At 48.2% G+C, this 24,774-nt stretch overlaps 2 protein-coding genes across 9 annotated transcripts in view; one reads left to right on the forward strand and one right to left on the reverse strand.

The window, feature by feature from the left end:
* The window catches only part of NCALD (neurocalcin delta), a 373,180-nt gene extending 357,079 nt beyond the window's left edge, over window positions 1–16,101 (forward strand). For all 4 annotated transcript variants that reach the window (XM_036876366.2, XM_036876363.2, XM_036876364.2 and 1 more), the window contains 2 exons: window positions 10,439–10,544; window positions 13,451–16,101. In XM_036876366.2, coding sequence (XP_036732261.1) covers window positions 10,439–10,544; window positions 13,451–13,548 — 204 coding nt within the window. In that variant the 3' untranslated portion in view covers window positions 13,549–16,101. The remainder of the gene's footprint in view (window positions 1–10,438; window positions 10,545–13,450) is intronic.
* A 3,948-nt stretch (window positions 16,102–20,049) lies between these two features.
* GRHL2 (grainyhead like transcription factor 2) overlaps window positions 20,050–24,774 on the reverse strand; it is a 138,235-nt gene continuing 133,510 nt past the window's right edge. For all 5 annotated transcript variants that reach the window (XM_057497857.1, XM_057497856.1, XM_036876349.2 and 2 more), the window contains one exon: window positions 20,050–23,101. In XM_057497857.1, coding sequence (XP_057353840.1) covers window positions 22,987–23,101 — 115 coding nt within the window. In that variant the 3' untranslated portion in view covers window positions 20,050–22,986. The remainder of the gene's footprint in view (window positions 23,102–24,774) is intronic.

A 24,774-nucleotide genomic window follows, 5' to 3' on the forward strand; every position in this document is an offset into this window, starting at 1 on the left:
ATCATCATCACCATCATTAATTTACAACTTTATTAGGCTTTTGAATAAAGATAGGGACCTCTAGCCTAGGTTCTGTCTCACTAGAAATACAAACAAGTAGAATCAAAACCCCCATCATTTTAAAAGGAAGTACTCTGTTTTTCCCTCTCCCAAGGCTAAATATATGAAAAATACAATGTCTACTGTAAAAATATGGGAAGTATTGAAAAATATAAAAGAAGAATAGATAGATTCTCCGTAATCCCATTCTACCTGCAGAGAGTCACCACTAATAATTTTCTAACATATTCTATTGGTCCTATTTCCACACATTAAAAGATATCTAGTTGATTTCATAATACATATGAAATTTTATATCTTGCCATTTTCATTTAACATAATAATGCAAACCTTTCTCATGTTATAAAAGCCTTTATAAAGATATTTTAATGGCTGCATAATTGTCATGCAATAAAATTTAATTTTCCCCAGTTGTTGGATATTCAGGTTGTTTCCGGTTTAAATTATAATACATAATACTAAAACTCTTAAAAATAAAATAACAAACAAGTAATTCTTGTACATGAAACTTTTTCTATATTTAGGATTATTCCCTTAGAAGGATTCCCAGAAGTGCAATTACTGGGCCAAAGGGAATGAGCATTTATTTGTAAGGCTCTTGATACATTCTGCCAAATCGTTTTTGCCAAAGTACTCCCAGAATGAGTGAAGGGTGCCCCAAATCATTGCACTTTTCTGACTTTCCTTAATCTTTGCTAATTAAGCAAAAATTTTAATTTGAAAGGTGATTCATTTTAATTTGCTTCGTTTTGTCTCTCCTTTTCCTCCGGGAGTGCTGTGCTCTGACCCTACATTCTCTTCCTCACTGCAGTGAAGGGGATGAGTATTTCTCCTTTTGGAGAGGACTGCTTCCTGATTGGGATTTTAAGAGAAAGATGCCCATCAGCTACTGTGCTATGTCCTGTTTAATATGTTTGCATGGTTCTCCTATCTGTCCCCGGTCAATGGTCTGGTGGCCACTCTTAATGAAGATGTTGACCCCAAGGCAGGGAGACTCTCCAGACCACATGGGCTTCTGGAAATCAAACCATTCACAAATTCATTCCACAGGAATGTTAAGCACCTACTAAGTAGCTGGCACTGGGAATAAATAGCAGAGGGAGGAAAGGAGACACTCTTCCTGTGCTACAGAATCCAGTGCACAAGGGAGAGCGAGAACTCTGCAGGGAATGTGCAAAAGGTGCCAGTAAGCTCTGCCGAGCCCTTGCTGACTGAGTCCGTATTCAGTACAGAATGCAAAAACATAATCATAAGAGTGAAGGAGCATTTAGTGTAACAAGGCATTTGCTTCACTTGCAAGCTTGTTCTGTTCACAGGTCTACAATTCATTTCCAGATCATAACTGGAAGGAAACAGATACCTTAATAAATGTGTATACACTCAGGGTTTTTAAGAATCCTGGGACAAGGTAATAGATAGACTTTTCCATTGAGTTCTTTTTTAAGAAGCCTGAAAATGGAAGGCTCAAATGTCCTAAATTGTTTTCTACAGTACCCCATCCTAATGATCGATATCCATGACTGTAGAGAGAAAATACTTCAGCACCTGAGGCAACTTCAAAATGGCCAATGAGATTAAAGTAGACTAAGATTTCTCTGTTAAGGGCTGTTGTTCTCTTCTGCTACTTTGCAAACCAACAATTCATGTGTTCTATCTGTTTCTTAGGCTAATCTCTGGTTTTCAATTATTCTAGATGAACTGGAATTTTCTGTAGAATATTATGGAACTTGCCGTTCTATTTTTTTTCCTCTTTCCCTCTCCCACCTGTGAAAATCTACCTCTGAGGCCTTGTCACTGGCCCAAGAAGCTTTTGTGGCGATTTTCTGCTTTGGGTTCTAGCTGGTGCACCCTGTTTTTTGGAGAGTGTACATTTGCAGAAGCTACAGTGATGTCAGAGGAGTCCCTGTCTGTCAGGTTTCTGCTTAGTGCCAGGTCAAATATCCGCTGGGGAGCGATGAGGTGGAGGCAAGCCGTGGGCCAGCAGCGTCACACGCGAATCAAGGTCCCATGCTGGTACCCGTCAAGGGGTCCTTCTCCCGCTTCCATTCCTCCTGGTGTCTCATTCTGCTTCTCTTCCACTCATAAAGGCTCTTGTTACTACATTGTAAGTGCCCAGATAATCCAGAATAATCCTCCCAAGTCAACATCCTTAACACATCTACAAAGTCCCTTTTACTATGTAAGGCAACATTCACAGGTTCCAGAAATTAGAAGACGCATGTCTTTGGGGGCCATGATTCAGTCTAGGACATACACCAAAATGCGGTTATGTTCCTTTTTTAAAAAAATAACTTTGCTATATCAACATCTGTATAAACAAGCAAAACCATATGTCGATTTATTTTTAGAGTCTTAAATGAACATTCCACATTCATGTGTAGGGGTGTTTTTTTTAAGTGACAAATTCAGGAACATAATTTAGGCCCACTATTTTATTACTGCATCCAAACCGCCACTCAGGAGTCTTACGCAGGTAACAACTCTGACCTTTCCCTCCTACAGCAGATCCTCTCCTCCGGGTAGGGCTAGGGTCAGCCCACCATCACAAAAGGAGGGCGAATCCTTCTTGCCCTCCCCAGTCCCTGGTCAGTCAGCCCATCTGGAGGCAGGTCTGCAGGCGGCCCCCAGCACAGCACAGACTGTGTCCGAGGGAGGGGCGGACCCAGCACCTGAGTGGCGTTGCTGATTGGGCCAATAGCACCGGGACTCTCTTTGGGATCCGGGGCTGAGGGAATGCTGACCTCTGGGATCCCTCGGGGGACCGTGGCACTCCCAGGGAGAATGTAGCAAGAGCATGGAGTGAAACTGGCCCCCGTTCTGTTCTCAGGAGGTAACTGGGACTCTTTGAAAGAATAAGTTTTTAATTACAGGACTGTCACTAGTTAGGAGTCCATGAGCTGCACTGCGTTGTCTGTATGATTGTATGAAAATCACAGGCAGAGAAAAATTGATTTCCTCTATGTCCAAAATAAGGATGAGGTGGGAGCCAAGGGAAGAACTGGAAGAGTGGGTGTCTTGGATACAGCAGGTCAATGTCACCTTGCCTCTCTCCTTTTCCAATCTCCTTTTCCCTCTCTTCCTGGTAATCGTAAGGGTTAAACAGTCATTGCAAGTAGAGCACCTGGGACAATGCAGGTCACCGGGTATCACTCAGTAAATGTTGGCCCCTCTTCTATCGCCGTGTCCAGAGCTGGGACAGGATGTTTCCCCACTAAAGAAAGGGAAGTCATTTCCCATTCAAAGGACAAGGTAATAGATAGACTTTTCCATTGAGTTCTAAATTAAATATACCTAGTGGTAAAGTGTATGTTTCACAAAGAAGAAAGGGAAGTACCTCAGTTAAACCCTCAATTGGTGGAACTCGCAGAAGAGAATTCTTGTACAGATGAGTCAGGAGTTCCTGGCCTTCTTCAGCTATTATCTTTTCTATCAAACATCAGCCCATCTGGGAATAAGCTTAAACTCCTGGGCTACTCTGATGCTCACAGGATCCAGATCAAAGAAAGATCACCTTTCTGGGAGAGAATGTGGTGGGTGCCAGAAATCCGCAAACCTGACCTGCGCTCGCAGGCACACTCAGTGCAGTGGGACTATTTGGGAAGGACCTTCCTGGATTTGCTCCCAAATTCAAGTTAGAGACTTTCTGAAGGGAATACATAGGCTGATTTAAGATTGCTCATAGCAGTCCTTAGTTTAAAGACCAGGTTGTAATAATTTTTAATCAGCTAATTCATTACTTGGGTGTTAATGATTTGCTTAAAAAACACTTGGTGTTCAAATAACTGTTGTCTTGGAATCAGAAGCTCCATCCCAGTTGTGATTCAGGGTTAACTGGTGTTTTTGATGAAGATGAACTTCAGAATACCCTTAGTCCATCTTTCCATCTTTTCATACCTTTTGAAATGAACAAAATGTGAAGGAAAGAGTTCGGGAGTATACCAACAGCCCATCACAGATTTCATTTGTGTTTCTTTCAGCAGTATGGGAAAAATTTTTTTTTTCTGGTTCACTCATCATTCACCAGTGAGTGGTACCACCTCTGACTTGAAACAAAACAGGGTCAAGAGGAATGAAAGATTTAAGAAAACATTAAGGAGGCAGATTTAACAGGTCTGGTGACTGTGTGAATATGGAGATAAATGATGGAGCATGTCTTTGACTTGGTCACAGGATGGATGGTGGAACTGTTTATAAAAGAAAAGGTTTCAGGGGGCAATGATGAATTTGCTTGTTTTTTCCTGGCTCACTGGAGGGGTAAGGCATGCACCGCTGTCCAGCAGCTGGTTGAGGACAGAGGGAGGCAATCGTGGTAGCATGCAAAGCTTTGCCCTCCAGGGGCCCCAGAGAAACTCAGATTGTCCCACCTGGTCACAAGAGCACCAATTGTGGCCATTTTGGACAACCAGCTTGTGCCGTGGAAGACCAAAACAAGGCTCAGGGAGACTTCTTTCCATTCCTTATAAAACCACCTTCTGAGAGGCACTGGCATTGTTTCTCTCGGTGACCTTCCTCAATTGGTGTCACAGACACTATTTCACCCTTAGTGTGTTCCTGGGATACCGGAGACACCATATTCTTCTGATTCTGGGGGGGAAAAAAAAGGAGGCAAGAGCTTCTAGTCCATCTTGATATGGTCCCTGGGAATTCAGCTCAGACTCATGCCTAATTCTCAACTATGAATGTGGACCACAGATGTGACTGTGGAATGCAACTTAGATGTCTTTCCTGAAGGAAACTCTTTAAAGCAGTTGTTTAGAACTAACGTTAGTGTTTGGCTTATCCCTTTCTTATTAAGGGATTCTTATCATGGCAAGCCACATTGTAGATTAAGAGTTTAACTCTTGGCATTGCATATGCCATCTGGCAGCATGAGTGAGTGCCTGCTGCCTGCAAGGCACACTTCTCCCCCCATCTCCTCTGTGGACTCCTCATCCTGTCCTGCTGATACCTGGGTTCTTGTTCACAGAGTCGAAGAATGAACTTTGCAAACAAGGTAGGAGAGCAAGGCAGAGGCTTTTATTTAGAGATAAAGTGAGAGGACAGAGATCCTGGCTCATGCCAGGAGGGGACAGGAGGGGACAAGAGAGCCCCGGGTGATGTGTTGTCTAGGGGTTTTACAGGCAGTTGAGGGACAACTCCTCTTCTCCCCGCATGTGCGAGTCGCCATAGCAGCTGGGTGGAAAGTTACTGACTTAATGGATTCTTCTAGCTCTAAATAAGAAAGTACTTACACCAGTCCAGATACACAGACATTGATACTATTTTAAAAGTGTTCCCAAGAAAGGTTCTCGGGGCCTCTCTCCACCATCCTTTCCTGGTATGTAATATCCTTGTAGGCAGGGTGCTGTTCTGTATCTGGAATCTAAAAACAACCCTGTACTGCTTAACTTCTTTTGCCCTTGGTCAGTTGTCAGGAGCCTTGGATGTCCTGTTAGAAGTCCCTACATCTCTTGGAAAGAGGCTGTCTGGTTTCCTTCAGAAAGAAGATTGAGCTTTAACTCTTGGAATTGTGCCTGCCCTCACTTGATCCCACAACTCTAATCAGTTCAGACGTGCGTCCTTCCTTTCTGACGTGGTTCATTCAGAGGGAAAGAGAAAGAGAACTATAGACCACAAGGAAGCGGGCAAGACCCCTGCCACACGGCAGGTGCTGTCCCGAGCCTGGGGAGGGTAGAGCCAGAGCTGCTTCCTGGTGCCCCGTGGCTCTGCAGTTACCCAGAAACAAGAATGGGGCTCTTCAAGTTTAATTAAAAACAGGATGTCCCTGCTGGGCCTTTCGTTGACATTGCTAAAAATAAAGTAGGGAAATAGCCTGGCCTCTTCATGGTTTAATCCCATTAAATTTGGGGGGAAAAACTGGAGCTAATAAAAGACATGATTTGTTTCAGATTGTTGTCTGGAGTTGTGTCTTTTCTCTCCCTGTGCTGCGGAGTCCTAGATGTTGAAGTTCTAATGCCTCAGCTCTGGGTTGCTGACGCCGTGGGAAGGGAGCAAGGGACAGACAATTCCCTAACTGTGGTTTTGCCAGGCTGTCATCCACTTACTCTTGGGACGGCTGGACCCATGACCTCAGCTCTCTGCTCGCTGCTCTAGTCATAGACCTGGTTTTATGAGTAATCCCCTCATCTCTATCTGTGGGTTGATCCATATGAAAATATACAAAATCCAGTCTGAGTGCTGTGGAAGAGCCATCTGAAGCCGTGAGCCCCTTCGGGGAGCTTACTTCCCCCTCAGCTCCCTGTTACTCAGCATGCCTCCTGCCGCATTCCAGGAGCCCCATTTGCAAGCGTACTCATCTACAAGCATCCTGACTTTCTTCACTGTTGATTGGGTTTGGGTTTTTGTATTAACCTGTCCTTATTTCTCTGTCCGAGCCCAACTCCTTTAGCCTGATAGTTAAAGACTATAAAACTCATAAAGGCTTTGTTGGGTGTGGGAGACTCATTTTCTAACACAAATTCATCTGTTTGCTTGGTATTTCACTCATTTGTTCAACCAAGAGTACTAAGGTAATAATCTCTAGATTATCATGCAATCAACTTCCTGTCGGAATAACAAGAAGGAGAATTTCATGAGCCCCAACTGAGAGTTCTTAGGAGTACTCCAGGCCAGTGGATTTTATTCGCCACCAGGGGACTCAGAGGGAGAGTAGATGAGGGTTTTCATAACAATTATAAAGGCATTACTGCAGTCACTACACCCATCTAAATGGTGCTTATACAAAATGGGCCACTTCTGATCTCTAATTTGGTGTCTCCCAAACCCCTTGCCAGAGGATTGGTGAAAATAAAAATAAAGAGCCTATCAGTCTTGTTGACAGTGGAATCCCCACCACCTTATACATAGTAGACACTGGATAAATAATTGTTGAATAAATTATGAATAACCATTTTTAAATTCTTCTAAACACCATTGCCTGCAAATAACATAGGATAGGTGAATTTGGGAAGGAGGTGTAAATAGGAAAATCAAATTTAGTCACTTCCATCTCTTTGTTGCCCACTGGAGACATTTACATGCCTCAAGGTGGGCAGTGAGACCCCAGCGGCCGCTCTGACCTGCTGGAGAGCCACACCTTGGACCACACTGCCGTGCAGTCTCTCTCAGCCTTCTTGCCATTCCTCCTATCCAGGTGTCTACCTGTGTGTGTCCTTCTGTCCTTTACCTCTATAAGTGGATTATTCCTCAGGGAAGCCTTCCCTACCTCTCCTAACTGGGTCCATTCCTTCCAACACATCATCTCACAAGACCATGCACCTGTTCCTTTGCAGCACTTTTTTCCATAAAGGCTTTTCATTAATTTCTTTGGTGATTTTAGTAATGTTGGTTTGCCTTATTTAACAGTAAACCCCATAAGGGCAAGAATTGGTACAGCATAAGACCTGGTATATAGTAGCTGCTCAATAAGCATTTGGTGCATGACAGAGTGAATGAGTGCGTGAGTGATAAGGGGGAGGAGAGAATTAAGAACAGGGCTTTTCCTAACCTGGAGCCCATGGTGGGCTCCTGACCCCACCAGGCCCTGGAATTGTCTGCAGGAATGGGTGTGTATCCTGAGCACCTTGAGTGGTGGTGAAAGTGAGAGTCCATAGCTTTTGATAGACTAAGAATATTTAAAGGGTTTCATATTAATTTGTTTAATTTATGAAGAAAGAGCAGAGAGAAGAGAATAGGAAAGTGAGGAAAATAATTATGAAAGGATAAAGGGAAAACTTCATAATGATATGCAGAATAGAAGAAACCTGAGAGAGGACGGGGAGCATGAAAGAAGGCGAGGGGGCAGGGGTGAGTCATTCCTGGACCAGTCCTGGCACCGTAGCCCAAGTCCACATGAGGCCCAGGGCTGGGAGCTGTCAGGGCTTCAGTGAACAGCCAGGGCTGATTGCCACCCTCCCACCTGAAAGGAGAGCATCCTGGGAACTGCAGTCGGGGTGAGTGGAAGGAAATTATCCAAGAGAGGTTTAGATGGAGCCATTTGCTAGAAAAGAGGAAGAGAAGTCGCACGTAGCAGTCCATGAAAGTTTTCCCGGAGGAGGGTAGCACTGCAGCCCGCCCCTAACACACAGGCAGGATTACACAGAGAGTAGGGGAGTATGCAGACAAGGTGAGTGTGGACAAAACTGCTGCACCAGGAAGTCACCGTGTTTGTGGGACAGGGTGTCAGGCTCTTGACTACCTCCGAGAAGCCTCTGAGTTGGGAAATGCCCCCTTTGGCTGGTGGTAGACAGAAAGCACGTGGCACTTGGAATCACTAAGCAAGGTGACCGCACTGAGGCCAGAACAGACTCAGGGAAGGAGCAGCCCAGGGAAGGCTGAGGAGGTACAGGCTCACAGCATCCTGAAGGCTTCTGGCAGAAGAGAGACCTACTGCTTGCTGTGAACACCTCTCCCATACCACCTCCACAATTCCTGAAACACAGAGCATCCGCTCTGGCTTTACTAAAGACATTGTACTTGTATGACCTAGTGAGATACTGACTTCTAGATACTGTTTTGTTGTTATTCTAAGATTCTTTGGTTTATGAATTCATAAAATACTTTGTGTAAGTTTGAACTCTGTGCAAGATGGGTGCGTGTGTGTGTTCATCAGTAGGTACCACTGATTCCCTTTTAACTGTGTCAAGGTCACAGAAAGCTTCCATGTGGGAGCAGAGAAAGCTGGGAGGGGGTCCTAGGCCTCACAGCAGTGCTGGTGTGGAGAGACTCCTGCTTCCTACTCCTGTCATTAAATATTCACTTTCTGTGGAATCTCAGCATCTCTCTTTTCCCACATGTAAGAAGAGCTCTGTCATTGTGGCCTTTTCTAGCTTCCATCAAAGAATCAGGTGTCCCCAAAAGTTTGGCCTGGGGCACTATAGCCCTGGCTGAGATGGCGGTGTAGACCTGGGATGGAGGGGACAGCAAGTAGGGGTCCAGGAGGAAAAGCGTACGGTTTGCTCTGGCTCCAGAGTACACACCAGTGAACATTTCTTGGGAAAGCTGATGTGGCCAAGTTTACCCGAATGACACCCGTAATTGCAGGCGGGGTCATCACTCTGAGCTGGACGTCCCTCCCAGGCAGCACTGGTGTGGAGGCAGCTCCAGAGCCCCGCAAGGCTTTGCGTAGGCTTAAGACAGGCTCAGGGAGCAGGGCCTGCGAGACCCCTCCGGGGCAGGATCAGCCCAAGGGTCAGCAGGCTGGGTGAGTCCTTTTCTTATTCCTATTTTACTGAGTGGGATTAGAATATTTACCACCACCACCCCTTTCTCCAGAACATTTCAGGGACTTGAAGCAGGATTTATCCTAAATAGAATGATAAAACAGATAAGTTAATTCCTTACTACTGATTTTTGCTCCCACGTTTCCCACTGGGAGGCTACCTCAGCTGCCTTGCTTTTTCTCCCCACTCCAGCTATCCCACTGCATCCAGTGCCCCAGAACTTTCCAGATTATTCTGCCCACCCTCTAGCAAAATCTACTTTTCTAAAACTCCTTCCAGGGCTAAAGTTCCCCAAATGAATCTGATTAGCAAAGTCATGATCTGGAGATAAAAACAATGACTTTACATTATTCTTCCCAAATAAAAACTGCATTTGACCACTGAGGCTTTCCAAGGCCATTGCTGAGTACATGGGGGGGCCTGCAAGTGGTGGGGAAGATAGTTTCAGTACTACTTACAAAACTCTTTCAGGAAAACTCTTTTGCTCATCAGATTTCAGATGTATCCTGCTTATCTCAAGCTTGAGATTATGTAATTATCTAATAGACACTCAGATGGCAGATTGTTTCCTTTTCAGGGATGCCTGGGAGCTTCCTAGGAAGGAGTGTGGGCTGACTACTCCATGCAAGTGGAAAGGGCATTGGGATTGACTGGTCATGTCTGCCTGGAAGAAGACGAGGGCATGCACTGGCAGACTGTCAAGTGTTTATTACCCCGAGGGACCTAGGTGGAGACCACAGGAGACACCAGCCTGTCTTTCTGGCCTGAGGAACATCATCTTCAGCCTTGCTCTTAGAAATAGGGTCCTCAGAAGAGCAGCATCAGCCTCACACAGGAGCCGTTAGGAATGCAGACTCAGGCCCTCTACCCTCACCCTGCCCTGCTCAATTGGAGTCTGCTTTTGGGCAAGATTCCCAGTGGATTCGCATGCACATTAAAGTCTGACACACAGAGACCCAGTGGGTCTTCCTAAAGGCCTTCACTGCGGAGCAAGCTCTGCTGGCCTGGCTTCTGCCACCAGGGACTGTGCATCTGTTTTCTTCAATCGATTGGCAAGAACAGGACGTGCTCCTTGTGTGAACGGGGAGCATTCCAATCACTCGTGTATTTGGGAAGTGCGGTTGTGAGCCAAACCAAACCATGTTTCTGTCTTGCCCCCATGTTGCTTCTGTCCCCAGGCAATCTATAAGATGGTTTCCTCTGTAATGAAAATGCCTGAGGATGAGTCCACCCCAGAAAAAAGGACAGAAAAGATCTTCCGCCAGATGGACACCAACAGAGACGGTAGGAAGCTGTGCTGCTTTGCTTTGTTTGGAGTGGGGGCTGCTGGAGGGGCTGGGGTTGTCCAGGCAGGGAAATGCCACTCGAGGACAGGATACTGGCCACAGGGACCTGTTTCATGACTCTCTGTGAAATAGGCTCATCCTGTGTGCTCCCTGGAGGTGCAGGGCAGAGGAGGACCAGGGTGGGGCCAGGCCTAGGCCACAGCAGGCTGGATCCCTGCAGGCCCGCCACTCGGAAAGCAGGCTTGGACTTGGCGTTATCCCTCCCAGGCCCTGGTAGCTTTCACCTGGTCTGCCCAGGGGTTTAGCTGGGCTCTCCTGCGTGTGCTCTAAGGTGTGGAGTTTCCTGGAATTAAGTGGGCTCCCTGAACCATTGGGGGGGTGGGAGGAGACACAGTGAGGTGGCCAACAGTTTCCACCCTGAGGGTGCCACCCATAATTCAGACCTAACAAGGTGAAAAGGAAGGTTGGATTTCAAACTCAAGAGCAGTAGATTTTAGATGTTGTGTTGCCAAATAGAATACTGGAGGCCCAATCCACTTTGAATTTTGGATAAATGACAAATTAACCTTTTCATGTACATATGCCCTATGCAATATTTGGAACATACTTACATGAAAAATTATTTGTTGTTCATTTGAAACTCTAAGGTAACTGGGAAGCCTGCATTTTATTTGCCAAATCTGTAGCCCTATTTAGATGTAATACATGAGTGTGAAATGCTAAGCAAAGAGCTTGGTCCTTAATAAGCCCCAAATCATCTATAGCTCTTGCTGTTATTACCAGCTTCTTTTTCTGCTGGGTGTCCCCCAGAAATTTTCAGTGATGTGCCAACACACTCTTAGCCACCAAACAGCACTGGTGGACAGAATGATGGAAGGCTTTGTAGTAGAGAGAGCCTCTCTTTCTATTCCCACACCCTCTGGGACACCAGCTGTCTGAGAATCTGGGTTTGTAGGGTATGGGCCAATCTGTTTGTTTTGCTTTCTCCACAAAGGTGCCACTATATACTATTTCTCCTTAAACACTTTGATTCATAGCAAATAGTTTGTTTTGCAAAGACTAAACAGATAAGAGATTATTTTAATAGTTAATGAACTCGCTGTGTTAACCTACCCATGTTGCTGGTGATCCAGGGGAATGCAGGTGAATCTGTGTCCGGCTCTAGGCCCAGCCACCTCGCTAGAATGAACTCAAGGACTGGAGCAGATTCCCACACTGCAGGGTAAACCCTCACTGTGGGTCCATCGTAGGCAAGCAGGGTCTCTCCCCTGGGGCTCTGCTGCTACAGGATCCCAGAGCCCTGATTGGGTTAGCATTCCCAGAACACATCTCATTGCTGAAAGCCCTGTGCTTTCCTAAGGGAAAGTCTTGGGTTAAAAAGAAAAAATATAGGGGTGGGAGCTGTTCAGGGAAGGAGTCAGAGGAATATTAGCTCAACTAGACTCACCTGGACTCTCCTGCCACTGCGTTCCTCTTGGTAGAAGCTCTTTGCATCTAACTCTGGATGCTGACTTGAAGAGACAAGGTGGGGTCCACAGGCAAGTTAGCCTAGGAGTCAGCTGGGAAGCACGTGGGTAGTTAGCCCAGGGGAGCCGAGAGCCCCCAGCTTTGGGAGCCTCCCTTTGGGAGATTCTGAAGTGCTCGAGTGGCCACTTCCATCTCCCTCCGCTCACGCCAGCTTTTCAAACCTGGGAAGCCATCACTTTTTCAGCCACTGCCCGGGGTGGGGCAGAGCTCATAAGAAATGGCTGGAACACGAAGCTTAGAAGGGGCCTGCTCTACGTACTACCAATAAATAGACGAACAAATTCCCACCTTTCCCCTTGCAGATGAAGGGGATTTGGTTAGACAAGAACTGGCCTCTGAGGAAGGGGTCGTGGCTAGGGGAAGACACTGTTGTCGGTGTCTCTGGGGAAGGGGGTGAGGGCTCCAGTACATAGCACCCCCTCCTGTCTGGGTTTGGTATAAGTTGATAAATGAGCTGTAATGGAGGGCAGAGGACAAGCTTCACTGAAAGGAGCAGCTTAGTGGGAGAGCCTAAGGGTACGAGGACTAAACCGAGTGCAACAGGGTGGAGCAGGGCAGGGGAGCAAGTCCTCAAGGGCCAGCGCCTGCCCAGAGAGAAAGGGAGGGTGAAGGGGGGCAAGGAGGCCCAGTGCTCCTCCCAAGGAGGGGCCCGCGGAGGCAGGGAATGGAAGAGATTTGTTCCCTTCTGTTCTACAGAGGGACCTTCCCGAAGGGGATTCAATACAGACTCCAGCTTATGTAGGAAGGAAAGGGACACCCAGGTACAAGTGGGGTCCCAGGGGGCTGAGTCTCCCCCCTCCAGCCAGTCAGGGAGGAGGAAAGCTGTATGACGGACCCAGCGGGGCACCCCTCCGCCTCACGCACATATCCCTTCACTCTCCTGACCTTGGGTGGAGGGGCAGCCATCCTCAGATGTTGCCCAAAGAAGGGACGTCCCCCAGATACCTGTGTGGGCCCCTGTGCCCACGTGCAGCAAACCTAATACACCCGAAGGAGCCCAGAAGACTCCAGGTAGCACAGGGTTGCAAGAACCCAGCTGTTCTCTTACTAAGCTTGTTTCACAAATACCGACTGAATCCCTCTGGGGCGCCTAGAGCTGGCAACGCAGCAAGGGCAGGGGGTCCGGTCAGGGCCACCACGGCCACGCCGGCCCACGGTGGGCTCTCGGGAAGCGGTGGGCCCTGCTGGGGGCTGCCTCTGCCACGGAGGACAAGGGCCGGCCCCGGGGGCCTCACATCCGCAGGACAGGCCGTGGGCCTCAGGGCAGGTGGGAGGCCCCCGGAAAGCCGAGCCATCGCTGCCACCGAGCTGCCGCGGGAGGGCTGGGGGTGTGGGGGACAGCCCCAGCCGCCACTCACCCAGCCTCTTGCTTTCCAGGAAAGCTCTCCCTGGAGGAGTTCATCCGAGGGGCCAAGAGCGACCCATCCATAGTGCGCCTCCTGCAGTGCGACCCCAGCAGCGCCGGCCAGTTCTGAGCCCTGCACCCCACGCTGAGCTGCTCGTGTTCCCTTTGATTTTTCTTTTTAACGATGTGTTTTGCCAAACAATATTGATGGTGACGCTGCCCCAGGGCAGTCGACTGCACCTTCCCCTGTGACGCCTTCAGCTTCTTTTGTGGTGGACGCTTCATGGGAATGCCTGGAGCCCCAGCGCTGGGGAGAGCATGGACTGTGCTGTTGTGCGCAGACTTTGTGGTGTTCGTTGTTCTGACAATGTTTCGTCATCATGATTATTGTTCTTTTGATTCCGATGTCTCTATTCTAAAACCAAGACTCGGGGAGTCAACAGAAGGAAAAACAACCCAGTCCAGTGATTCTATTGCAACCTTCGAGGGGCTTGTTTGAAAAACAGAGCTCCCCACCTGGTCTGGGCTCACACATGGCCTAGGGGTGATGGCACCAGATACTGGACTCCCTGAGCATCAGGAGCCCTCTGGGGCCAGGATGTTAAAGGGGCTGGGAGGCCCCGTGGAGGCCCTCTTCCCCCTCTTCCCCAGCAGGCTGTAGTTTCTAAGCTGTGAACATTTCAAGGTAAATTGATAGAGAAAAGGAAAAAGATGGCTCAGCTATTTTTCACAGGTTTACACTAGTTGAGCTAATTTGAGTTTCTTTCAAAATAAAACACAAACGGTAACTTGTATTCCAAAACCAGACCCATCTTGTTGCCTATTGTGATTTAAAAAATTAAAAAAGACTTGTATATAAAATACTGGGTGTTGCAGACCAAATCAAGTGTTTTGCCTTGTTTAAAAGAGATGCATGTCTAGTGAGCAGAGATACAATCTTACTACAGAAGACTGTTTTTAGTAGCTTATTGTGAAGTAAGCCAACCATAATGAATGCCTATGTCTTGTCTTAAAATCATATGTCTTTGCACAAATGCACCATCAACAGGTATATTTTATATATTCCAGAAAAGTACAAAGTAACCATGACTAGAGCCCTACCTAGATTTTGAATGCTTTTCCGGAGTGACAGTGCCTGGAGAAGAGAAGCAGGCCAGTCTAGGTGGGACATATCAACTGGAGCACCAGAAGGCTAATACTTAGGAGGGATGTGAGGCAATGGTCTGCCCACCAGCCCAGCAGCTCATCAGTAGTATTAGAAATGTGGTGCTTCTCTGAGTATATCAGTATTCTGTAGTCCAGGAAAAAAAAAAGACAGCATAAATTCTCATGGTTTGATCCCAATGGTTTGATCCACGTGTGGTTAGGGAGGCATATCTGGAATGTTAACTCTGCCATACCCGAAGGGGCCCGTCACCAAATTCAGAGACTGGGTAGTCATCTGATGCCTGTCAGGAAGGCGGGGGCAAGTTCATCTGTGATTTCCAAGACCCATTATGGGGAATCCAAAAATGTTTTCCAGCACTGTGTTCTCTGAATGCAGTTCTATTTCCAGAAATGACGGCACAAATTTGAACAGCTGTTTGGTCTGGTGACTTCATATGCACTAATTTGAATTGAAAGTTAAGAGTAAAAATTGCTGGTTACAGGGGAGTCGTATTTGCACAATCAGTAGGCATGGGGAAGCTGAAATACTCAAGCATGTAGGTTGACGGGGAGAAGCTACCCCTGAGAGAAGGCAGAGAGGTCCCTAGTGGTCTGTCACAGGTCACTTCCTGCGGCCCATGAACCACAGCAAGATATGCATCGCAACCAAGAGGAAAGTGATGCTGACCCCACTCTAACCTCCTGATCCCTGTGTATTACTTGAGTTCATTTTAACTTATAGCAAAATTTCAAATTTGTATTGTCGACCAAAATGACCAACTTTGCAGGGTCCAATTTTGAAACCTGGACTTGGTCAAATAATCTCAATCTTCCTCTGAGTCATTTTCTCATAGTGGTTCTATACTGAGACTTTTCAAATTCTTCCATGGGCCGAGTGGTAAAATCTGATTTTGAAAAATAAGGAATTTACCTAAGAAATGGAGTGCAGACTGGGCGAGGGGACCAGCACCTCTGTGGGCAGTGTGCAGGAGGTGCATCTCACTTTCCACCACTCCTGATTAAAGACCTAATTCCTCTTACCAGTTCTCCTCAGATGTTGGAGCCAGGTAATGTTTGGGAAAGCCTGCCTGGGCTCTGCCCTTGGTCATGACATCCTGTTCAGATGCACTCAGTCCGGTTCCTGGAACCTGGAAGCTGGAGTGAGGAGTAGGGCAGAGGGTCTCCAGCTGTTTAGGAAAGAAAACAGAGCCAGATGAACGGCTAATGAAAGCCAATATGCCTGGGATGTACGACATGCCTGGCCTGCCATTGACCCTGTCTGTATTTTCTTGAGGGTTGTTTTTCTCCTTCTCTTCCTTCCCAGGAAGGCCTTTATATGTCTAAATGCACTGAAGTTTGGCCAAGGGACTCTGGGGCACCCAGAAGGCTGATACCTAAAGGTTTATGTCACCCCTGTGCTGGGCTGTTCATTGTCATTGCTGTGTCGAGGGACCTCTGGAAATGGAGTCTGTTCTGTCTGAAATCAAGCCAGTCTGTGATGTTCAAGGGACTGGAATAAAGTGGCTTACGACTTGAAGGATGATACAGTGGTCGGCTGTTCGTACCCTTGTTTCGGGTGGGGTGAGGTTGCCGAGGTGCTTTCCATTCCCCTCTCTGGCCCCTGGGGGGTGAGGGACACTTCCCACAAGTAGGTTTAATTATACATATATTTATAAATCCCATGATATGGAGGGGCCCCTCTGTCAGTTAACTTCATATCAATCACTCTTTGAATGTTTGGCATTCAAGCATTTCTTTGTTTAATCTGACTGTCTGGGCATGAAGTTTCCGTGCCTGAACTGCTGCCCCAGCAGAAGCTGTGCCTGAGTGAGGGTCTGGGTGCTGATACTGGCCTCCTCCTGGGTGTGGCTTCTGCCCCAGAGACACGGAAGCAGGGACTGTGAAGGGGGATGGCAGAGGCTGCTGGGCCCGTAGCCCTGGACAAAAGCATCCTTGGTCTACATCTGGGCTTGCTTCCTTCCCTCCATACCAGCCCACTTTCTTCTCATCTCTGCTCCCTCCTCACACTGGAGCTGCAAACTCTAGTCCAAACATTGGATGCAGTGGAAAGGAAAACTGAGGTAACTGGGAAATGAATATTTTCTCTCCTCTCTCCACCTCTCAGTCGAGAAGAGTTCAGAGAAAAGATGGTACGATACAGAGCCCACACCGTCAAAGCCAATTCAGAGCAAGCCACGGCCCTACCTCCAGCTTAATGAGGGAAGACGGGCTGAGTGTCAGCTGTAGGAGGTGTGTCAGGGCCAAGTGGGCCTCACGTGGGAGCTGAGCTGGCCTGGATGGGAGTCTCTCTACTTCACTCAACTTCTCTCTGTGCACCCACAATAGCCCTGATACCCTTCAGTGGTGAGCATAAATAACACCATGTGATTCATGGCAGTGGTGGAGAGAAGGTGACTGGGGGGAGCCTCCAACCCGATCAGCAGCCTGGACTCTGGCATCTGTTGGAGACCAACATGGCAATTTGCAGCAAACTTCCAAGTCTGAGGCTTCTACTTTCAGGGCATTGTCCCAACACCACAACCCAAATGGACCCCCTCACAGCCCTGCTCAGGTATGAAGGGCACACACCCACTGAGGGGTCTGAGTGTCCCCTCTGTCAAGGTCAGGAGCAGGTCACAATAGCTGTCTTTGGAAGAAATGGGAATGCTTCCCATATATTTCTCTCATCTTGAGTATGCCCAGCACTTTGCTGAAATTTCCTGTTTTTTTGAGGTGAGTGAAGAAACAAGAGAAAGACCTTTGAGCCCTGTGTTTTCCAAGGCAGTAGAGTCTCAGTCAAATCCACATAAAACAGAAAGATTACTGCAGAGTGAAAAGATGGTCAAGCCAAGGGTGTAACCAGTGGTATATTCATTTCAAACAAGTTCCTCTACACTTAAGTGCTGACCATGTGGCTGGGATTTAGGTCCTGCGTACTTGCTGAGCTGCGGGTCTAGGTGCCTCGAGTGGTCCCAGACATCTCTGGAATTGCAAACAATGATCACTGAGAACATTCCATGGTGTGGAGCTAACCCCCCAGGGCAGCTCAGAGGAGAGCAGGGCCTCAGGGAGGCATATTTCATGACTTCTCAATGCTATTCCAGGAAATGAATGGCATTTTAATAGTTTTCTGGAAGAGCTGGTGAAAATACTTCAAAATTCTGGGTGGCTCAGCCTTCTGACCCTTATTAAATATTCATAGCTCTGCCACCAGTATACCATACACACATAGACAGAAAGATGGACAGATTCTCTAGCAAAGTATCTTTTCGATACCAGTATTTAATCACTTCCCTGGGATCGCACTCAATGGTCAGTGGTGATCCAACACAGTACAAGCATGATGCTCTTGGATATGTGTTTATGGTGAGGGGTTGGGGTAGGATTTATTAGCAAAGAAGTAGGAGACCAAGCTAACAGCTCAGCAGGTAAGTTCTGTCCAGCACTTTGAAAAGTGGCTCACACCTCCGTCCAATGGCAAAGCCAAAATCGAGTTCTTTCCTGAGTAGCACGTGAGAGGTGTTTGCTATTCAGGGAGCAAGCGGCTGGCATTTGCCTTTAGTGCCCTTTCTATATCCTGTTCTTCTCTTTTGCTGCTTCTGGCTGATAAGGGACCCTCCACTACATTTCCTAGAATTCCTGAGTGTCCGAAATTAACCTGTGCCCCAGTTAGCAGAGCTTCATGGGCATGAAGGACCCAGGGACAAAGGCTATGTCACACTAAGGTAGTAGGCCAGAAAACCCACTCAGGGAGTGCTTACATGTAAAAGCAGAGACACAATAAGTCCCTGCTGGAGACCTCAGAAGGGGGTGGCTGTGGTGACCACAGAGGCGCCTGTGGGAGACTTGGCTGCTGGGAGCACAGCTGACTGACAGGCTCCGGCTTAACCCGCAGCGCCAACTCGGTGCTAACTCCCAGGCCCCGCTCTCCACCTCTGCTCCCAGCCAAGGCCGTGCACGACTCGGGTATTAGAACTGGGCCGTCCTTCCCTCGGGTGACCTGTGCTCAGGAGCTCTCCAGGCGCCTGCCTGAGGCAGGTTGAGGCTGCTCCTGGCCAAGCTGCCTTCTTTCCATCTCCTCCTGCGGGGCTCAGTCTGCTTCTTTCCCCTTTATCTCCACATGAATCCCCCCAGTGTCTCTTGAACATCCAATCCCATCCTGGCTTCTGCACCTTGGAGGCCCTGCACCGACACAGTGACCAGCCCCTTCCCCGTTCGCACGGATCCTCATACACAGGCTGACACTCCAGACAGCAGCATTCCTGAAGGGAGTTCACGTTTGTGACCTTGTCACCCTGGGAAAGGCTAAGGTGGGTGGTTTGCATGGGACTCTGTCAGGGCAAACCCCTATCATCAGACTGATGATGCCAGGCCATTATCACTTTGTACATCACTGCAGACTGTGTCTAACCTGCCTCTTTGTCACCAGCATGGGGCACAGCGCCTGCTCCATAGTAACTGAGCTGAATTAGTACAGAGTGGAAGGCAGGAGCTGGTGTGGGACTTTGAGGCCTGACACCTGGTCATCTTCAGCTACCCAACCAAGGGCCAGTACAGGTGGGCAAGGGGTGGACTGGCACACACGGTGAGCAAAGTTCACCCAACAGTGTGGCTGCCATGGGCCAGGGTAGGGACTGCCTCTGGGGAGATGTGGAGACTAGTTGTATCCTCAGCAGGACCTACTCGGGCCTGTGGGGAATGCATTTGGGCCTCCTACTGAGGCTGCAGGACATGGACCATGGCAAAAAGGCCTTGTGGCCCATTTCTATGCCTACGGTCCCTCCAGAACTGTTGGGTGAGTGCTTCCTGCAGCCTCCTCTTCCCTGACCACTGGTTTGGGCTTAGGTGGCTGGGATGCCTTCTCGAAGGCAGAAGGCTCTCTCGAGGCAAATTTTAGCCAAGATTGGAAAGCTGTGGGCATGGATAGACAGAGAGAATGTGTGATGTGGAAGAACATGGAAATTCTAATTGACGGCTAAAGGAGTGTGGGTGGCTCCACGAGTGGGTAGTCACCAAACACCAATGAATACTGGGATAGTGAAGTGTTTGCATCTGAGCCGACAGGCATAAGCCTGTGGCCTCCAGGGCAGGAGACCGTTGAGATGAAAGTGGAATTGTAGCCACGTGGTTGGGGTTAGTACAGTGAACGGAGGAACCAGAAAAACTCTTGCAATCATTCGAGTGGGGACAGGTGAGCTGAGCGTCAGGGAAGTAAAAGCCAGCAGACGGAATCTCTCCCCTGCCTTGAGGAACTGGTCACGAACCACCACCCCAATGGCCTGCCATGGTCACACTGAAGGCCTCTGACTTCCCCAGGCCTCTCCTCACCTGGCCTCGGAGTGGGTACAACAAGGCAATGGGAAGAGGAAATGCTGCTGTCTGGAGGCCTAGGACCTGAACGTGCCCGAGGGGAGCCTACAATCTTCCCAGGTCACCCAGAGCCTTCTTTGCAATGAGGCCTCACAGAAAGCACCAGACACTGCTGTTTACTCCGATGTGATGAATATTTATTTTTTTCTTCTTAAAAATGTACAAAAAATAAAATAACTGTATTTATAGTTTATAGATTCCCCCTCTCCCATTTACAAAACTATTAAGTTACATTTGCCTTTTTTCTTTTTAACACAAGAGCAAATTGTCCACTGTTGATCTCCCTTGCTTGTCTTTAAGAAAGGGCCGTTCACAGAATTTGGCACAAACCCTCTGTCTCTGTTGCTTTATCATGATTTTAAGGACAATTTGATTCATGCTTCCTAAGTCTCTGGGCTGGGACGTGCTTTAGATTTTTGGGATCCAATTCTGACTGCTGGATTTTTCTGTTGGTCCCAGTTTCCAAACACACGTTAAGTCTAAGCAATCTGCGTATAAGAAAAACACTTGTTTATGTGTCCCTCATCTGACATGGATTTTTAAAAGAGCTTATTTATTAGAATGTGATTAATTTAAAGGACAAAAAAAAGAAGAATGGGCAAGTTTTCCTTTCTGGAGTGTTTTTGCTTGGGAAATTTTGCTCATCCAAGCTCTGCTATCATATATAGTGAAGGACACATCCAAGCTAAGCCATGGCTCTGCAGGACTTCAGAGGGGTGTGTTGATGGGGAACAGATCAGATGGGGGGTTCCACTGTGCACCACCCTTTGGTGGCACTGTTTTCATATTCCTTGTTCTGGTAGTCACCAGCGCATGCCTGCTTGGAGGCCTGGGACAAAGGCAAATGCCCTCTGCTTCATCCTTGGTCCAGGGCAGGGCCAGTAAGTCTTTTCCCACAGAGGTTCGAGAGAGGAGGGTAGGAAGCCTACATCAGACTGCCAAAAACGGGGTCTTTTCCCTGCGCTGGAGGCCTCTGCCCCACCCACCCAATAGTATTTGCCATTACATCTGCCAATCAGGTTTGAAGTCACCCCTCAGGCAAGGAGCATGGGAAGAGCAAAGTACGACATGGATTTCCAACACTGAATGTACCCATCTTAGAACAGAGCCCCTTCAGTATACAGGAGGGTCCCCAGCTGCCAGTCCCGGGCATGACAGTCACAGAGCACCAGAAGGGACAGACTGCAGCAGCACTGAATCCAAGATGCAAACCTTCGGCACCACTGGGAGGAGTAACGTGTTCAAAAGACACGCAGAAAGGTGCCCCCTCAGCACCACCCAGAAATCTTCCTAGGCACACACCTGCTCTCTGTACCATTCAAAACCTTTGCAGCCTCAAGAAGAAACAGCTGGGCTGGAAGCAGCCCTTCCTTCCTGCTCCGGGCTCAGGGGCAGATGATGGGAGGGCAGGGAGCCCTTGGAGAGAAAGCCCCCAGGTAAGACATCAAAGTGCTTTACAAACAAAGCCAGGCCTTTACAGAGAACCTGTCCTCCATCCAGACCTTGAGTGGGGGCCGTGTCAGGCTACCAAAAAGCTAGTGCTCCAACCCACAAGGGTAAATGCAAACCTCAGACCACCTACCTGTCCCCTCAAAGAGAACAGTGGTCCGGGATGGTTCATGACTTTGTGGTTGTGGAGGGAAGTATTTCTTCTCCTCTTCATCTCCAAGGGCATGTAGCCAATGGACAAGGCCTGCTCTCTCCCGGCCCTCATCTGGAGGCTGCTTTCAGAAGAGCCAGGGCTCTGAGGCCATTCTTGCCCCCTCCCTCCAAATCCAGCAGCCTGGAGCAGGAGAAGCTGACCCTCCCTTTCCAGTGCGGAGACCCAAGAGACAGTTCTGGCCTATCAATTCAGAGCTGAGCTGATGGCACAGCCCTGGAACTGCAGGTGGGCTTGTAAAGGGGGTCACTGGAGATGAAGGGTGTGCTTGTAAACTGGGAGGCACCAGGCCAGGACCCTCATGGTAGCCAAGCAATTCTGCAGTGGGCCCCAGTGACAGGGCCCTGATGGCAACCCCCAGGTAGTCTCTCCAGAAAGCTCAGGCCTTGCTACAGCAAAGCTGGAGGAGAGGGGGCCTCAGGCAATCTGACTTTTCCCACAAGGCAGCTCTGAGGAGAGTTAAGCAAAGCGCATCACCACGAGATTGTGGTAGCCTCCAGGGTGGGTCATGCCCATGGAGGGGGAACAATCCCTGGGCATGCCCCCTGGAGCACCTGTCTGGGCACCCACTGTAGTCACCTGACACCCTGAAGGCCATTTCCCTAGCCCAGCTTGTCTCCTGAAAAGCACAGAGGCAAACCTCTTGTAGAAAGTGTAGTCTCCTGGCATGCATCTCCCTAGACCAGCGGCAGTAAACATGCCCACATGCCACAGATAAAATATATTATTGCAATATTATAAACACTATGCACATGACAGCCAGGGGTACCTTCTGCATTACTTACTAATTACATGGTAGCTAAATGTCTTCCTGTGCAAGACCTGGTGGCCACTCGCTGGGAACCTCTGGAGGTATTTAGCAAGCTGACCTTCCCCGAAGCAACCTGAAGGTTTCTGGCCAGTAAGGCGCACCCACCTCTCACCCCACCTCTGATGACTGGACTAAGCAGCAGCTCATTTTGTCCAGCCAGCCACTCAGGAGAAGCAGAGAGGAGAGACAGAAGGGCCGCGGCAGCTCAGGCTCTTCAAGATGTATGGACTGGCTGTGCTTGCCGTGAAGGGGAGGGCTCTGGACGGCCTCATCTGGAGCCAGCAGTGACCTGCACAGTCCTGGTGAGCTCCGGAGAAAGGTGGACAATAAATAAGGGTCCACAAGGCCCAAGCCACCTTCCCAAGGGGCTCTGGCTTCAGCCCACAGCAGGAGCTGAGGGAGGGGCCAAACGCACTTCGAAGGGATGGGGCTTTGTGCTTTGCCCCGCTCCCCAGTGTGGTTGTGTAACAGCAGTTGTGAGATGGGTGAGGTGGGTCTGCAGGTTCTGGGGCTGCAGCCTCCGTCCCTCTCGGGGAGGAATGCGCCGAGGGCTCCTGCCCAGGGGATGCCGAGATCAGGGCTCAGATCTCCATGAGCGTGATCTTGAAGCCTTCCAGCATGCTCTCCATGTTGAGGATGAAGGTGTCCTCATTTGAGTAGTGCTCAATGATGTTGTCATCCATGTTCACCAAGATGCTGCCAGGGAGCGGGGTGGGGGTAAGAAGCAAAGATGTCATGAACAATGTGGTGCAAGGGTAGTTTCTGGCTGGCAGGGGTCCCTTAGTCACTCTTTCGCAAGGGAGGCTGGGAGGTATGGAGGAGAGAGGGGATAAGGCAGGGAACTCATTATATTGTCTTTATTATATTTTTTTCCCCAGAAACCAGTTTGAGTAAAGCAAAGCCAAGTCACGATTTCTCAGAACTAACTTCATGACTCTGTACTAAACAGGTCTTCAGAGATCATTCGACCCAACCCTCTTGCTTTGTAGATTGGTAAACTGTGGCCAAGAGAGGTTAGCAGAAATCACAGTTAGCTGTCGACAGAGCCAAGACCTAAACAGTTAGGCCTTCCATTTTCATTAAACCATAATGATTCTTGAAAATGCTTTTTAAAAAATACTCTGGACTTAGAGGAAAATAAACAAGCATGGCAGCTATGCTTTGTTGAGCCTGTAGTGTGTTTCAGTGTTTTAGAGACCTTGTATTTAATCCTTACAGCAACTTTGAAGGAAGGTGTGACCATCGCCACCTTGCAAATGAGAAACTGAGCTCAGTGAGGTTAAATCACTTCCCCAAATTCATTCAGCTAGTTCATAGATGACCTGGGTTTTGAAACTAGCTTTGGTCTCACTCTGAGGTTCACACTTTACCACATGTGACTTACTCCTGGGTTAACTATCCCCGGTGGAATTAGGTTTAAGGAAACCAACAACTTCAAGTGTCTGTCCATGATTTAGAAGCCCTGAAGTCAATCCCATTCTTGAAAGTTGGACAGATCTTAGTTTGAGAATGAAGAACTGACTCATTTTAGTCAGTTCAGAATGATGAACTGTGTCATCAGGCCAGCTGTTTAGCCATTCAGAGCCTCAGTTTATTCTTCTGCAAAAGTAAGAACAACAACCCTGCTTTAGAAGGTTGTTGATCAGGTTAAAGTATTTAGCACAGGGCCTGACACAGTACTCAGTGAAAGTGAAATATTACCACCAGCAGCATGTATGTCTATACTGAGGATTTCTGCTCAGCAGTGAGACCTGAAACACTACTCAAATTTCACCATCAAAGGAATACACTCAGCCTATTGCATTGACCTTAGAAAGAATTAGAATATGCATTTTAGTGAGCTTTGCAACAAGGGATCAAGCAGAAAGGGTTTCCACTTGACTCCCAATCAACCAAGTGACCCCATCACTCAGGAGGCTTGTACTCCCAGATGGTCAATTTCCTTTATGAAAGAGGCCCAGAGAAGAGTTTAAAGAGCCATTTTATGCTTTTTGTAGGAAAACAGCTCTAGAAACTGACTCAGAAGACACTCTTCCAGGCACTAAATCTAGCCCCTGTAGGCTCTACTCTTAGACCTTTATACACAGGAAGTCCAGGAGGACTGGAGGTGGCAGATAGTATGCGGAGCCCACCCTTGAGATTTGGGGCCACAGACCTGGGTTCAAATCTCTGTTCCATCTACTGAACATGAGACCTTGGGCAAGATGCTTTAACCTTTACCTGGCTCAGTTTCCTCCTCAGTAAATCAGGGATAAGAATCTAACTCATAGAGCAGTGGGGACAAATAGAGCAATGCATGTAAAGCACTTAGCAGGGGACGCAGAACCTCCTGAACACCCAGTAAATGAGAGTAGGAACAAGCAGGCCTA

The sequence above is a fragment of the Manis pentadactyla genome, chromosome 3 (assembly GCF_030020395.1).
Source record: "Manis pentadactyla isolate mManPen7 chromosome 3, mManPen7.hap1, whole genome shotgun sequence".
In the NCBI taxonomy this organism is placed as follows: domain Eukaryota; kingdom Metazoa; phylum Chordata; class Mammalia; order Pholidota; family Manidae; genus Manis; species Manis pentadactyla.